The sequence below is a fragment of the Apodemus sylvaticus genome, chromosome X (genome assembly GCF_947179515.1).
Source record: "Apodemus sylvaticus chromosome X, mApoSyl1.1, whole genome shotgun sequence".
Taxonomy (NCBI): Eukaryota; Metazoa; Chordata; class Mammalia; order Rodentia; family Muridae; genus Apodemus; species Apodemus sylvaticus.
In genome coordinates, this window is record NC_067495.1 from 30,014,804 (window position 1) to 30,031,583 (window position 16,780).

The 16,780-nt window shown below is 38.8% G+C and overlaps 1 protein-coding gene across 2 annotated transcripts in view; it reads left to right on the plus strand.

The window, feature by feature from the left end:
* The window catches only part of Nhs (NHS actin remodeling regulator), a 334,282-nt gene that overhangs the window by 305,336 nt on the left and 12,166 nt on the right, over positions 1 to 16,780 (plus strand). For both annotated transcript variants that reach the window (XM_052171334.1, XM_052171335.1), the window contains exons 4-5: positions 12,573 to 12,635; positions 14,827 to 15,019. In XM_052171334.1, coding sequence (XP_052027294.1) covers positions 12,573 to 12,635; positions 14,827 to 15,019 — 256 coding nt within the window. The remainder of the gene's footprint in view (positions 1 to 12,572; positions 12,636 to 14,826; positions 15,020 to 16,780) is intronic.

Here is a 16,780-nt window from a genome sequence, read left to right on the forward strand (position 1 = left end):
TATATGTTAACAAAATAGAGGGAAAAAAGAATAATTCTCCCCACCTATTTTTCTCTTTTATTGTTTATACTTTTATTAGGAAAGCATGCATACATGAGCATATTCACATACATGCATATTTGCATCTTTTTAGCCATATCCTATTGAAATAGATTCTTTGTCAGTTAAGGTGAATCGATTTTTTTGAATATTTTTGTTCTTTCATTGAAATACAACATTGCAAGAGAGGCCATCTTGGTTTCAATTTCATGTCTTTAAGTCTCTTTGCTAGCAGCCTCGTTCCTACTTTGTTCTGTATCTTTGTCTTGAAGGAATGCCCTCTGGCTTTCAGTGCCTTATGTATCGTAAGTGGTAGGCTAGAGTTAAACCCCAAGGGGTCAGACCATACTGATATAAGCCATTTGCAGCTGAATAGAAGAACACTAAGTTATGGCCTGCATGGTCTCCAAAATATCACTGCACAATTGAAGCAGCATACTCCTCCTGGAGTTTCCAATTATAGCACACATATCTTCTTAATATATGTATCTATATGCACAAACATGTTCTTAACAAAATACAACAGAAGAATTCATTTCAATTAAAATCCATGTTTCTGCAACTTGTCACGTGGACTTTGTTGGTATTTATAACTACCTTCTACTACTACCCATTGTGTTTCCTATACCTTCAGCAAGCACTCTTAGCAGGTCTTGGTTCTTTCCCTGGAGGAGTAGCCCAGGAGAAGACCTTCATCATTGGGTCTTCATGTCCCATACTTCATGATGGGTCTGAGCTATTTGTCATCCTGCCTAGATTCAATTGTAGTTTCTCCTTGACCTTAATCATAGGACTTGGTAAGCCTCAAGAAATGCCTTATGGTGTTAGGATCTCCTGTACTCTAGACATAATCTTCCCTATCTATATTATGGAGAAACAATCAAATGTCTCCCTAGGAGTCTGAGTCAATCACCGTCCTCCTAACTCTGTTATTCCTTTCTTAGATTGCTGACTCAAGGGTATCGGGAGTCAAAAGTAGCCAAGGGGAAATACTGGTTTCCAGTTCAGTGGAGGGAATTTTTAGTTGTGTCTCCTGGAAGAATCACTCTCCTCTCTAGAATGAAAAGTTCTAGGTCAGCATAACTTAAGGTCCCAGGAACAGAAAGCAAAAATATTCCTACTGGGTGACTAGGAGTGTTAGTGAATGAAACCATTCCCATTTCTTCCCTTTGATTTATAGAATGGCTGTGGGAGAGGCCATACCATACATTTAATATTGATTCAAAGCATATACAATTTTCTTCAGAGCCATTAGTGATACTGCTTCCTAATTGGTACTGTAACTGTATCTTTAGAGTATTGGTGTTAAGTCTTCTTTGAAGGTCTGATAGAATTCTGCACTGAAACCATCTGATCCTGTGCTTGCTTTGGTCGGAAGCCTATCTATGACCCCTTCTATTTCTTTAGGGGTTATGGGTCTGTTTAGATGATCTATTTGATCCTGGTTTAATTTTGGTAATTGGTATCTGTCTAAGAAAATGTCCATTTCCTCCAGATTCTCCAGTTGTGTTGAGTACAGGTTTTTGTAGTAGGATCTGATGATTTTTTGAATTTCCTCTGTTTCTGTTGTTATATCTCCCTTTTCATTTCTAATTTTCTTAATTTGGATACTTTCTCTGTGCCCTTTGGTTAGTCTGGCTAAGGGTTTATCTATCTTGTTGATTTTTTTCAAAGAACCAGCTTTTGGTTTTGTTGATTCTTTGTATGGTTCTCTTGGTTACTACTTGATTGATTTCAGCCCTGAGTTTGATGATTTCCTGTCTTCTTCTCCTCCTGGGTGAATTAGCTTCTTCTTGTTCCAGGGCTTCCACTTGTTCCGTTAATCTTCTAGTGTATGCTGTCTCGAATTTCTTTTTGGAGGCACTCAGAGCTATGAGTTTCCCTCTTAGCACTGCTTTCATTGTGTCAAATAGATTTGTGTATGTTGTGCCTTCATTTTCATTAAATTCTAAGAAATCTTTGATTTCTTTCTTTATTTCTTCCTTGACCAAGGTATCATTGAGTAGAGTATTGTTCAGTTTCCATGTGTATGTGGGCTTTCTGTTGTTTTTACTGTTATTAAAGACCACTTTTACTCCATAGTGATCTGATAGGAGGCATGGGATTATTTCAATCTTCTTATATTTGTTGAGGTCTGTCTTGTGACCAACTATATGATCTATTTTGGAGAAGGTATCATGAGGTGCTGAGAAAAAGGTATATTCTTTTGCTTTGGGAAGAAAAGTTCTATATATATCTGTTAACTCCAATTGGTTCAAAGCTTCAATTAGTTTCACTGTCTCCCTGTTTAGTTTCTGTTTTCCTGATTGGTCCATGGTGAGAGTGGAGTGTTGAAGTCACCCACTATTATTGTGTTAGGTGCAATGTGTACTTTGAGCTTTAGTAAAGTTTCTTTTATGAATGAGGGCACCCTTGCATTTGGGGCATAGATGTTCAGGATTGAGAGTTCTTCTTGTTGGATTTTTCCTTTGACCAGCAAGTAGTGACCTTCCATGTCTCTTTTGATGACATTAGGTTGAAAGTCAATTTTATCTGAAATTAGAATGGCAACTCTGGCTTGTTTCCTGGGACCATTTGCTTGTAGCCATTTGTCTTCCAGCCTTTTACTCTAAGGTAGTTTTTGTCTTTGACACTGAGGTGTGTTTCCTATATGCAGCAAAATGTAGGATCCTGTTTGCATAACCACTCTGTTAGTCTATGTCTTTTTATTGGGGAATTGAGTCCATTGATGTTAAGAGATATCAAGCAGTAGTGGTTATTGTTTCCTATCATTTTTTATTTTAATTTTATACGTGTGCGGTTATCTTCTTTGGGTTTGATGAAAGAAGCTTAATATCCTGCTTTTTCCAGGGTATAGTTTCCCTCGTTGTAATGGTGTTTTCCCCCTATTGTCCTTTGTAGGGTTGGGTTTGTGTAAATTTGGTTTTGTCATGGAATATCTTGGTTTCTCCATCTATAGTAATTGAGAGTTTCGCTGGGTATAGTAGTCTCGGCTGGCATTTATTTGTGTTCTCTTAGAGTCTGCATGAGCTCCACCCAGGATCTTCTAGCTTTCATGCTCTCTGGTGAGAAATCTGGTATAATTCTGATAGGTCTTCCTTTATATGTTACTTGCCCCTTTTCTCTTACTGCCCTAAGTATTCTTTCTTTGTTTAGTACATTTGGGGTTTTGATTATTATGTGACGGGAGGTATTTCTGTTCTGGTCCAGTCTGTTTGGAGTTCTGTAGGCTTCTTGTATATTCATGGGCATCTCTCTCTTTAGGTTAGGGAAGTTTTCTTCCATAATTTTGTTGAAGATATTTGCTGGCCCTTTAAGTTGTAAATCTTCACTCTCATCAATGCCTATAACCCTTAGATTTGGCTTTCTCATTGTGTCCTGGATTTCCTGGATGTTTTGGGTTACAAGCTTTTTGCATTTTGCATTTTCTTTAACTGTTGAGTCCATGGTTTCTATGGTATCTTCGGCATCTGAGATTCTTTCTTCTATCTCTTGTATTCTGTTGTTGATATTTGTGTCTGTGGTCCCTGATTTCTTCCAAAGGTTTTCTATCTCCAAAGTTGTCTCCGTTTGTGCTTTCTTACTTGTTTCTACTTCTGTTTTTAGATCCTGGAAGTTTTTGCTCAGTTCTGTCATTTGCTTGTTTGTGTTTTCCTCTAATTCTTTAAGAGATTTTTGTGTTTCCTCTTTCATGACTTCTGCCTGTTGATCAAAGTTCTCCTGTATTTCTTTAAGTGATTTTTGCGTTTCCTCCTTATTGGCTTTTGTATTCTCCTGAATTTCTTTCAATGATTTTTGTGTTTCCCTTGTAAGGGCTTCTAATTTTTGATCCATTTTCTCCTGAATTTCTTTAAGTATGTCCTTCATGTGTTCCTGTACCAGCATCATGACCAGTGATTTTAAATCCAAATCTTGTTTTTCTGGTGTGTTGGGGTATCCAGGACTTGCTATTGTTGGGGAATTGGGTTCAGATGCTGCCATAATGCCTTGGTTTCTGTTAGTAAGGTTCCTATGTTTGCCTTTAGCCATCTAGTTCTCCCAGGTGTTAGATGGTCTTATTGTCACTGGCTGCTGCTTCAACCTACTGTGGATCTTTAAGGTTACCTCTGCAACACTGGATGACTGGGTTTCCTCTGGCACAGATTACTGATATGCTGGCTTCCTCTTTTGTGCCTTTGGAGCCCTTCTCAGTCTTGCCTCAAGCAATGCTATACTTAGGTTGTCAAGGTCAACCAGGTGTTCTCTGTCTGCTCTATTATGGAGCGAAGATGTTGTGGTGGGGGTCACTCCCTCTGTTGATTCTCACATAGGACACAGGTGCAGATGAACCGCCTATGTGCTCAGTTCCTGAGTGCAGGCAGACCCCTGGCAGTTTGCACCACCAGAGATCTAAAGCTCAGGGTGATACAGTACCTAGTGACCCTTTTCTGTCCCGGCAGGCAACGAATATGGCCGCGGGGCTTCTCTCCTTCCACAGCTCCCTGGGCAGGATACAGGTCCCATGCCCGGTGGGCTGGCAGACAAACCCGCCTATGTGCTCAGTTCCTGAGTGCAGGCAGACCCCTGGCGGTTTGCACCACCAGAAATCTAAAGCTCAGGGTGATACAGTACCTAGTGATCCTTTTCTGTCCCGGCAGGCAGCAAATATGTAACTGTATCTTTAAAGGGTCATTTTACAGTTAAATCTAGCCAAATGGTTCAGGATGATACAGAACTAATAATTTTATTAGTTACTTTCTTGTTGCTGTGATGAAAAAAAAAACCCACAATCAAATGCAATTTAAAGAAGAAAGGCTTTATTCTGACTTATGGCTCCAGAGATAGAATCCCTAATGGCAGGGAAGATATAACAGCAATCAAGGAAATCATGATAGCAGAAGTGGGAAGTTGCCTCTCATCCCTACAGAAGAGGCAAAGAGAAAACAGGAAGTAGGGCAAGTCTACAAACAATCAAAGTCCACTTCCAAGGATGAACTTCCTCTAGCAAGGCTCCACCTTTCCAAACAGCACCACCAAACTGGGGACCAAATGCTCAAAAATGTGAGCCTGTTGTTGCTATTCCTTGCCATGGTCCCTCATCCCAGGCTGGCAGTTGGTTTCAGCTAACATATGTTTCTGTATTTCCCACAGCCAACCTTACCACACCTCCTCAGAGACACCAGTCAGGTTCAGCCTCCTAGTGCCCCTCTCCCAGAGTTCCACTAGCTCTGTTGTCTTTATGAGTTCCTGCTACATTACTACCTATAAGGCTGCACCCACTACTTAGATTTCCTGGCTTCAGCTTTTCTCAGGACTTCTGAGCTTTAATGCCCCATGACCATCCAAGCCACCATAGAATAAATGGGGGGGTGTTCTTTATGGAAGAAACATTCATATTCAGTCTTTGTGTCTCTGTCTCTCTCTCTGTCTCTGTCTCTCTCTCCCTCCCTCCTTCCCTCCCTCCTTCCCTCCCTCCCTCCCTCCTTGTCATGATGTAAGCTGAACATTCTACTCACGACTCTGCCAAGCCAGCCCCACAAAGATGAAACTATGAGCCAGAATCTTTCTTCCCTTACATTGATTTGCTCAGTTAACTGTCACAGTAATAAAAAGGTAATACAAGAGCTTGCTATTAGTTTAATATAGCATTTCAGAACCAGATACTTGGCATACCTCACACTAGCTTACCTGTCTTGCCGTCTCAGACATTAGATGGATCTTGCTGGTGACTGTCATTGTAGTTTCTATTCTGATGTAGTGTTTGAATTGAAAGAAATCAGCATAGTGCCTGGCATGTAGATACAGATGATAGCTGAATCCAATTGCTAGCTTGGGATGAGAGACCATTGCTTAGATGATGCTACAAGATGCAGTAGAAAGCCCCTTCTTTCTCTTCTGCCTTTCTAGTCTTTTCGTAGCCTATTGGCAGAAACTAATGGAGAGCAGCTAACAAGACAGAAGTATTTGTAGAACCCCAGCATCACAGAGCAGAATACAGGAGAGTAGATTTAGAGCAACAGACAATCACTTGATCAGCAGCACAATAGCTGATGAAAGAAAGCTTTAACCAGTGAGCCTGGTTCACATTAAATATTGTGAAAAAGAAAGAAAAATGCTTTGTTTCAGAATTTAGTTTTGAAATTCTTTTTAAAATATTAGCCTGGCTGTGGAATTGTCAATAAAATTACTTGTCTGCATACAGCATTTTACAAAATAGACTCAGGTTGAATTCTCTTGTAGACCTGAGACTTTCACACTATTCAAAATATAGGCAAACAATGGAAATAGAATAGTCTTCACAATAAAAAAAATGAATTATCGATACACATAGCAGCTTGGAACAGTTTCAAAGCCATTATTCTGGGTGAATGAACCTAGTGTTCAAAGGTTACATACTCTACGATTTCGTTCATATAGCATTCTCAAAATGACAAAACCATAGCGATGGAGATCAGAATAGTGGCTGCTAGATGTTAGTAGTGGGGGTCATTGTGACAATAACGTGATAGCACAGAGGAAGTTGTGTAGGTCCTAGAACAGATCTGTGCCCCAATCATGGCAGTGGATCTGGAGTATGTACATGTGATAATATCCATGGAGGAGTCCAATGAGCATATGGCAGGAGGTATGTAGTATGAGAGAAGGTCTTATGCTCTTTCAAATTTCGCTGTGGTGAGGCCAAGGATGACTTGTTGAGCTTTTGTTTATCTGCCCTGAATTACCTATGCAAAACTTCAGTGGGAATGGGACCCAAATGGGGCAACATCTCCTACTTCTGGCTTCTTCTGCTGACCCCCTTGCTGGCCCCTCTGATTCTGGTGAATGAGGTTGTGGCATTTGTAGCAGTTCAAAGACTTTTTCCTCGTGCTTCAAAACACGACCTGCCTTTTCCGCACCTGTAGTTTTTATTTGCTGTTGGCATCATTTGAGGATTGATGGCGCTGAGTGACCCTTGGCACAGATTCCCATCTCCAGCAGAATGGGCGCCAGAGAATGAATAAGACACTTACTGGCCCCGAGCCCTCAGTCGGTGTGGCAAGTGAGCCTTGTTTTGTGTTCTCCTTGACAGTCCAGAGCAATTCCTGAGAGTGAATGATGGAGCTAAGCAGTAGGTACAGAGTGTTCTCCACTCCGCTCTCCCTGAAGACCTCTTTTCCATTTTGTGGGCCTACTTTCCACAAATGCTTCCAAATATAATTTTGTTAAGCTCTGTGTGTTTTCAATATTTCATTAATAACCCATGATTAAACAAAGTGTTCCCGAACTTTAAAATATTTTTAAATACTCTGTTACCCTAGAAATTGTTGTTCCGTTTCAGCTAAGGCAAAATGTTTTATGGTTGAACAGTTGCTTTCAGAGAGTCAATTTTTGGATAAAAATTGCACCATTACCCTTGTCATTCAAACTTTTCTCACTGTGAGTAGATTTCTACATCCCAAATGACTACCACCAGAATGTAATTAAAAACAGAGTGACTACATGTTATTTGTGTGTGTGTGTGTGCGCGTGTGCATGCGCGCACATGCAGGCACACATGCTCTTTTCCTCCACATTCTTAATTTTTTCTGAAACATTGAGGATCGAACCCAGGGTATTGTGCATATGCAAGACCACTGTTCTGCTGCTGAGGAGCCTGAAGGTTGGGGATGGGGCTCAACCATGAAAAGCAGAGGACACCTCCTGAACCAGCCACTTCCTCATTCAGTATTTTGCCTGCCATTGCTTATTCAACTGCTGAGTGCAGGAGTTGAAGACATGGAAAGAAAGGATGGACCAAAAATTGTATTAGTGAACACGTTAGGAAAGACGATCACAGTGCCAGCCAGTGGAAGACTTTGAAATAGTCTCAAGGGAAAGACTGTGCTCTGTTATGGTGGCAGCAAGAGAGAGACATGTAAGGAAGGCATTGCCAAATTTCTTTAAGCTTTGGAGAAAGATCAAAGTGGTTCATATTTATGTACAACACATCCACATCCACTCCTGCACAGAAGAATGTGAGGCAGATGGGACTCCTCCATTTCACAGATGGTCATAGCATGTACATTAATGCCTGCCGAGACTAGTCTAAGGACAAACAAGCCCTGTAGCAGAGTGATATTAAAAGCCCACATCACCTCACTAGAAATCTGGTATGGATTGTAAAGGATATATTTTCACTAAGGTTTTCCTTCTGTATTCTAATATATGGTAATACTTCATCTCCAGTAAATGCTTCTCAGGTTTAAGACAGCATGATAGTCGTAAATCAGCTCTGAAATTCGACAGCTATAAATGCCATGTGGTATCAGTTAGATCACAAACCAGAGCCAATTTTTCAAAACATTTCCTGCTGGAATACCCACAACATTTTAACAGATGTCTTTTGGCAAGTTTTGAAGGAAAATAATCCCCTATCAGCATATGAAATAAAACCCAACAGAAAGTAAAATGTGGAGGAGAGTGATTTTTTTCCTCTTCTGGCATTAAGAGATAGATCGGGAGAAATCTTGAACTCTTTGGAGAAACACTTGCTCACAGCCACAAAAGTCAAGGCATGAACTTTTCTCTCTCACACACACCACAGAAAAGATTGAGTTTTGAAAATATCCTTTCAGCTTTCAGTAGAGAAATTTCCTTGGCTACTTTTGAGTATAATGTTTGTTATTACTTCTTCTGAGCACTGATCATAAGTATAACTCTGGGTTTGGTTGAGGCAATTTTATGAGAAGTGAGGGGAAATAACTTGAAAATACAATGGAGCCCACAGGTAGCAAAATGGAGGGGAGGAATCAAAGAAAAAAATCTATTGTTAGCAGCAAGATGGTCATGATTGATCCTGGATTATTCAACAATGTAGTAATTTAGTCTGAGGCCTCTCAAAATCAATGGCAGAGGGGCCAAAATGAAAGCCTAGAAAAGCAGAAGGAAATGGATTTTTCATTTTTCTTCAGCATGTTTGATGAAAATATCAATAATATAGACGAGTTAAAAGGAATTATACAGCTAGTACACTGTACATAAGAGATAAACTCTTATTTTCAGTCTGACGGTTTGTTTGCATTGGAAATGATTTTCACCTTCATCTAAGAAATGCTCTTGAATGAATGAAAAGGTAGTCTCTGAACATTCTTCCCACACAGTTATTCTAAAGAAACACTTCTACACTAAGTGACATTTCCAAAAGCAGGGATCCCTATGGGTGTTCTTCCATTACCTGTTGTTTTGCATGCATCTTGCTGATGTTGTCTTATTTTCTCCTTTGCTATGTAATTTTTAACTTTGTACTAGGAGCTGTACTGAAAAATGATGTGTAGGTGGGGATAATTTGGTGTCATTTCTTTAGGAGGAATTTTATTTGACAGGAATTTTTGTTTCTTTATTTGGGCATAGTGAGGTTCTAGCAACACAACAAATATTTATAGAATACTATTGAATCAGTGGTAATACAGTTATGACTAAATAATGGCTAACATTTCTTTGAATGAGAAATGGGGCACATTTACATAAAGCTATTAAAGAATAATTTCGTTTATACAAATTTGATCAATGCCCAGCTTTTCCTCAATGTATCCATCAGTACCTATTAAGGAGTGGCACTCTGGGCCAAGTAGAGATGCCCTGAGGTAGCACTGGATTATAATCTGATTTCTTAGATAATTTAGAGAAAAAAAAATCTATGAACCGATTTTTACATTCATCATATAAAAATATAATCCAAAATAATCAGAACCATTTGTTTCCTTTGACTAACACCCAGGCAAGGGAACACTTTCAAACACAAGACTTAGACAGTTTATAATTCATGGCAGATATAAAACCATAACTCACTTAATATGACATGCACAGATGCTATAAAACTCCAGGTATCCTAATTAGAAGTAGGTGGAGATATCAAAGAGCACCATCTCCCCTTTCCAAAGCTCAAGGCTACTCAGTTTCAGCATTTGCATGCTGTAGGTTGGGGCTTCTACCAAAATGATAGAGGGAGTATAATCCGAGGAGACCTTGCTTTGATTATAATGGCCTAAACCAATGGTCTTCATTGTCTGGATTCAGTCAAGGCCTCCCTCAGTCACGGCTGGCTTTTATGTCATATTTGTTTGATATGTAGGTGGGTTCTGCAAACAGATAAAATATTAAAATCCACTCCTCATCTCTTACACCTAAAAAGAAAACTCAGCAGAAGAGCTGACTTGAGAGATTTATGATGAACTACCAAAATTCATTTGTCAATATTAATTTCATTCATGTTGCCTGAACTGTAGTCTCTTATTTTTTTTTTTTGTTGAAATTTTCTTTATGAGATACAAAGCCTTGAATTTTTTGAAGCAATTTTGTTTCGCACATAAACTTGGCTCCATTTCAATTGCTTCTATGAATTGTTCCTCTATTTTACATATTCCACTCTCTTATGTTAGAATCATCTATGGCTGGCTCAGTTCTTTACTGAGTCAAATCTGAGCTTGGTGATATCTAATACATTTCTTTAAGTGGAGGAGCCTTAGACTTTTTAAACCCATTAGTCTGAAGATCTAGTCAAAACAAACTGGGCATGAGGAAATGACATTTGCTCTATATAAAAATTAATGAACAACCCTATTAATTAAAAATAACAAACTTAAATTAGAACTAGATCTTGAATGCCCCTCAAACCTATGCCTGCCATAGGTTTAAGAATAATTAGATTCAGCATCCACCCATACCAGTTCACTTATGGAACCAGGGTTTCTGGTGGTTTTTTGTCTGATTTTATGCATTTACTCTAGTAAGACAGAGATTCCCTCCTGAGATCTTAGTTATTCCTCTAATTTTATTTGGTTTTCTCATAACTGCTAAAATACACAGATCTCTGGTATCATTTGAGTGAGCAAATATTTTGGTAAGTTCTTTGAAGGGACACAACTGGTATTATGAAAGAATAAAAGAAGAAGTTAAATATAGGAATTTACAATCTGCTAGGTGAACATGGTGTGTGTGTGCATGTGTGTGTGTGTGTGTGTGTGTGTGTGTATGTGTGTGTGTTTTCTAGGATACTTTGTATTATATTAAAGCTCTGCTATAAGGTAAGTACTATAATATATGCACAATTGAATCCAAAGCTGGTATACATTAGATTCACAGCTAGGTATAGCCTTTTACATTGCAACAACAATGCTATCTACAAAACCCTTACATACAAATCATGTTACTGAAAAAACATAATTAAGAAATCACAATGTTTTAGGTGAGTTTAACATTTTGTATTGCCCTACATTCATAGATAGCCTTGGCTATACGCAGCCTGTGTGCATTCTCATCTGTTAGAAGCTAAAGAGTTTCAGACAGGAATGGTAGGTAGTACATGCCTGTAATCTAAGTACCTGAAGGGCTTAGGCACTTTCCTCACTGTATGTTAGAGATCAACATGAACTAGATAGTGAGCCTTTCTCAAAACAAACAAGCAAGAGGAATTTCAATGTTTTTCTTAATAGATCCTAAAGAGAGAATGCTGATTACCAAATTAATTTCCAAGCAAATTTGGCAATATGATTTGTTTCGTCTGATACAAGATAAAATACAGGGCCTCTTTCTCAATTTAATTATTGTAAGATGTTGGCAGTCAACCATTAAACCATGTGTGGAGTCTGTATGAAAGAGAAACACTCATGAAACCAATGATCTTAAAAGAAGCTTAATGAGAGAAAAGAAATTTGAGCAGTCTAGATCAGACGTTTTCATGGGAAAATAGTCATTCTAAGGAAAGAAAATAATTTGGTCTTTCCCAAATCAGCAAGATGGGTAAGTTATGGATTTGAAGAGATGCCTCAGTAGGTAAAGTGCTTGCCTTGCACACATGAAGACCTAGATTTTAAAATGTGTATGACGGTACACACTAATAATCCCAGGGCTGGAGAGACAGAGACAGACAGATCCCTGGGACTCACTGAGCAGACATCCTAGCCTATTTGGTAAGCTCTGGGTCAGTTAAAGACGTTCATAGACATGGAAGCTAAACCAAATAAACAAAAACCATAGAAGAGATGACTCATGAGAAATTATGATATCTGAGATTAGCCTCTGACTTGCAGGTACACATGCACATACATGCATACATAACAACACACATCTGCATACATTAAAGTACATACACAAGCATATACATATGTATACACACAAAAGATGGGAAAGTTATGATTTTTGAGGACATTTTCACAGCTGCAAGGTAAAGATAAAAATAATCATAGTTGTGCAAGTAGCAAGTACTAGCATATAGAGCACATTAAGTGCCAAGATTTTTCTAACATACTACATGTAAGTCTCAGAATAGCCCTGGAGGGCAGATGCTGTTATTCACCTATCTTACTACAGATGGTAAAGAATTGGGCCTGATCATGTAGGAGAAGAGCCAGGTAACCAAGATATGAATTGAAGCACTCTAGGTCCAGAGTCTGTCTGTCTCCTAACCAAACAGAATCACCTTCAAGGAGAGAAGTTCTACCAGAATGTTATTTGTTAGTCTCATAGATTTGGCCTAATTTAGGCATACTGTTGTGTACATTTTTTAATTTTTTTCTTTTTGCATTTCATCTTCATAGTTTAACAGCACCCGTTCGCCCTCCCCCACTGAATGTTGCCACATGGCCCCATGGAGTAGAAAGGTATTGGTTCTGAGCACATTTCTTTGCAGCCTTATCCTGCTCTTTTCAGACACTCTCCCTTTCTTCTCTCCTTTATTGCAAATCCTTTTTAAACTAATAGTTTTAGAATGGTATTCTCCTAACTTGAATTAAAGACAGCCCTGTCCTTGCTTTTGTTCCCCATTAACATCCTCCTTGGAGTTGCAATTTGCAGTTCTACTAAACCTAGGCATCTTCTATCACCATTCCTGGAATTTGTAGTTTGGGGAAAAGAAATTACTGTTTTCCCTGTATTTATCGGAACTGTAAAGCTCTGGCTTCTCTGAAAGAAAGAGAAAGAAAGAAAGAAAGAAAGAAAGAAAGAAAGAAAGAAAGAAAGAAAGAATGAAAGAAAGAAAGAAAGAAAGAAAGAAAGAAAGAAAGAAAGAACAGATTGAGCAAGACAAGAGGATTCTTTGGCAGCCAATTATCCCTGTCACCTTTAAATAAAAGTCTTTTGGCTGCTAGTCCGAACCTGGAGTCAGATCACTATCCTTTTTAGCCTTTTTCCAGTCCATTGTTATTCAAGGAAGGAATCAGCAAAATGAGGCTTCTGGTGGTGGGGGTTTTCTCTTCATCTGGGCTCTCCTAGCGCTTTGCTTTTTGGTGTTTGAGGTGTTTGCATGTTCTCTCTCTCTCTCTCTCTCTCTCTCTCTCTCTCTCTCTCTCTCTCTCTCTCTCCCTCCCTCCCTCCCTCCCTCCCCCCACGTCTGTTCCCTCCCTCCCTCCCTCCTTCCCTCTCTCCCTCCCTCTCTCCTTCTCTGCATGCACCAAACTTTTTTTCTTTTTGAAAGTTACCTAGGAAACAAAGTCTTTTGTGTTCCAACTTTATTTGAGCTATTTGCTTCACTGGGAATCTTCACAAAAGCTGAAGAGTGAAAGAAGGTTGCAATATTTTACTTAAACCCTTCATGGCGCACACAAATTTCCCATGGGGGGGACATCATATACCATTGGGTGTGTTGGGGGGCTTTGCAGAAACCTCTGATAAGGTAAGTAAATGCTGGATTTTCCTTTAAACAAGGGTCTCTGGAGCATATTCTTTAAGGAGACTTGAGGACATACACAAACCCGAGCCAATGGTAGTTTCCAATGTGAAGACTGGGTCGTTTTTTTTTTTTTTTTTTTAAAGTGATCCTAGTTTTAGGACAGAGGATTATTAAAACCTTATTGAAATAAAAGGAAATACTCATTTTATACAGTTACCTATCTTCCTCTGAACTGTATAAAGAAAACCTGTTTCAGTGGTGGAAATTGGGTCTTTTACTATACTGCTTTAGAAACCCAACCCTGAAACCAAACAGGCCCTTTGAATAATCTGGGCCTGAAGCCCAAGCTTGCAATAAAAGTTAGGCAACATTAATATTTATCAAAGGCTTGGATAGACAATTTTCAAATGTCATATAGAAATCAAAGCCTCTAACTTAGACAGCTGGAAGGAAAGTTTTGTACCACAAAGCCAAAAGAAAATAAACTAGAACTCTCCTACCCATCTGAATTCAAAAGAAAACCCCACTTGAATCTCCCTCCAGAGACTGTCTGTTCCTTCCAGACGTATCTGTTCCACTGTAGTCGGCCACTGGGGCACTTCTTTATTTGGCTTTTCCACAGCCATCTAATGTCAGTTAAACTGACTTTTAACAAGGCCATTCACCAAAACTGTCTTCCTGCAGTGAAATTAACTCCTGGAGTTTTGATGGCCTCCTGGATTAGGCTGGTTTATCCTCCAGGTGGTGTATTCCAGACTCTCCTGTCTTGAGTTTTCCTGCATAGTTTCTGAGCATTTTTATGGCCAGGTAACCCATCTGCCTCCTTTGATCATCATGGTCTAGAGGTCTCAAGATTTTTGACAGGAACTTTACAGTAAAGATGCAGAAAGTAGATCTACCTTTCACTGACTTAGAGACAGGCAGTTTTCTTCAGTTTGGAGGGATAGGACTTGTCTCTTAATTCCATTTCACCTGAAAAGCATGCTTTGTAAGCCCATGTTTTCCATTCTGTATCTCTTCACTGTTGAAACAAAACTTTTAGTTAGTTGTACTTACTATTTTCTAGAATTGTTTTCTTTGTCCTACATGTTTATTTCTATCCTTATTTTAAAAAAAAATGGAACTATAAAATCTCTTACCTATGTAAGCTATGGGAACTGAATCTGAATGTATTTTGTTCACAGTCCCACTCTCCAGAGGATGAAGACACAGATGTCATGCTAGGACAGAGGCCGAAAAACCCAATCCACAATGTTCCCTCTACACTGGATAAGCAGACCAACTGGAACAAAGCACTACCTCTCCCAACTCCTGAGGAGAAGATGAAACAAGATGCCCAAGTGATTTCTTCTTGCATTATTCCCATCAATGTCACTGGTATTGTTTCCCTTCTTTCCTTAAGGGCAGTTGGGTCTGAATCGTCTATGTATTAAATGTGTTCAAAGCCTGTGCTGTTAGCCTCCCTTAGTAGCTAATACCATTTTGTTGTGAGCAAGAAATCTTCTGTCAACATACAATCCAGGAGATATTCAGTAAGCTTTTGTCAGGTTTTTAACAGAAATTTGCATATATTCTGCTGACTGATTGTTATGTAAATGACAGACAGTTTCTTTCTGGAAAAAGAAAACAAATCACCAAATAGCTCTTTGGCAGTGATTAATCACATGATAATGATGTGTGGCACCATGGGAAAGAAAGCAGCAAAACCCAGGTTTTTAAAACTGCAAGTAAGGTTCTGTTGACCAAATAGAAAATCTGTTTTCATGCTTCCTTAGATGAAGGTAGGCTTTTTTTAAAAGACCATTAGACTCGTGTATTGATTTTAGGGATTTTTGACCTTAAAATATGTAGATACAGAGGTGAAGACTAAATTCTCTTTTAAAATTGGCAAGCCTGGCTTCCTTTCCACTTCTACTGTTGTATCTGTTGAATGTCTGCGTATTAGTCTGCATAGGATGGGAGCCTTGCTGGACTTTTCTTCAAAGTCTATTAGCAGAAGTAATGAATTCAGGAGCTGGAGCTGGGAATTTTAGTTGTAAATCAGATGATGTTTTACTTTTTAAAGGAATCTGCAGGTTAGTATACAAAATAGATTTAATAGTGGTGTGTGTGTGTGTGTGTGTGTAAGAGAGAGACTGAGACTGAGAAACAGAAGGAGGGAGAAAGAAAGTCACAGAGTTATACTTTATTCTCAACCATTCTCCCCCATTGGTATTTTTAAATGCCTCTTCTAGTTTCCCTTTACCTTATTTATATAATGAAACTTTTTTAAATAGCCATACTTTGACTGCCTTTAATCTTGATTCCCTATAACTGAAGATTGTATGTCCACTGAGAAAGCATTTTGGACTTTGCTATTGTCAACTCCACTCAGATTTCTCTCACCTAGAGTGGAGAACAGATGGACCAGGTATCTGGGACAAATATTCTTTTCCACTTGCATAAGAGGTACTCTAATGCATTGACTGGTTGTGTCATGAGCTAGGACTTAATTTTCCTGGTGACCTATTTGACTTATAGGATAAATTATTCTAAGGATGTGCACTTGTATGGCCTCTATAATCTAAATGAGATGTGTTCAAGGAGTTCTGGCACCCTTTTAAACTAATTTTCAGTCTGGGAACATCTGACTATTAGCAGCTTCTGCTTCTTTTCTGGTACTATAAGTAAAAATCTTATTTTAAATGTAGTACTGTGATTATAGGCCATCATCTTGTGATTAGGAAGAGAAGATTTTTCTTTCAGTTTTATTTCAGGAACTCTTGAGATGAAAGCCCAGATTAGATCTTGATTTCAAGAGCTTTAATGAGAACATTGTTAACGGTGTCCATATAACACACAGTGTCTGCATATCATGTATTCAATAATCATTAGGATTCAAATGAAGGATTTTAGTTTTTGATTGGAACCAAGAAAGGAAAGTCTCATTTATATGAATTCTCTGAGAGCATTGTAATCATTCATCTCATGATACAGATATTTCAAAGTGAGCCTCGAAACTGTTGACACTGTGATGTTTTGCAGCTGACCCAAGGTTTAACAACTCATTCAGCCCCATGTTTAACAGGAAAAAATAATGAGGTGATCAAATCTCAAAGCACAGCATATCAGGTTTCTGAGCCACTGCTTGCACTGAAA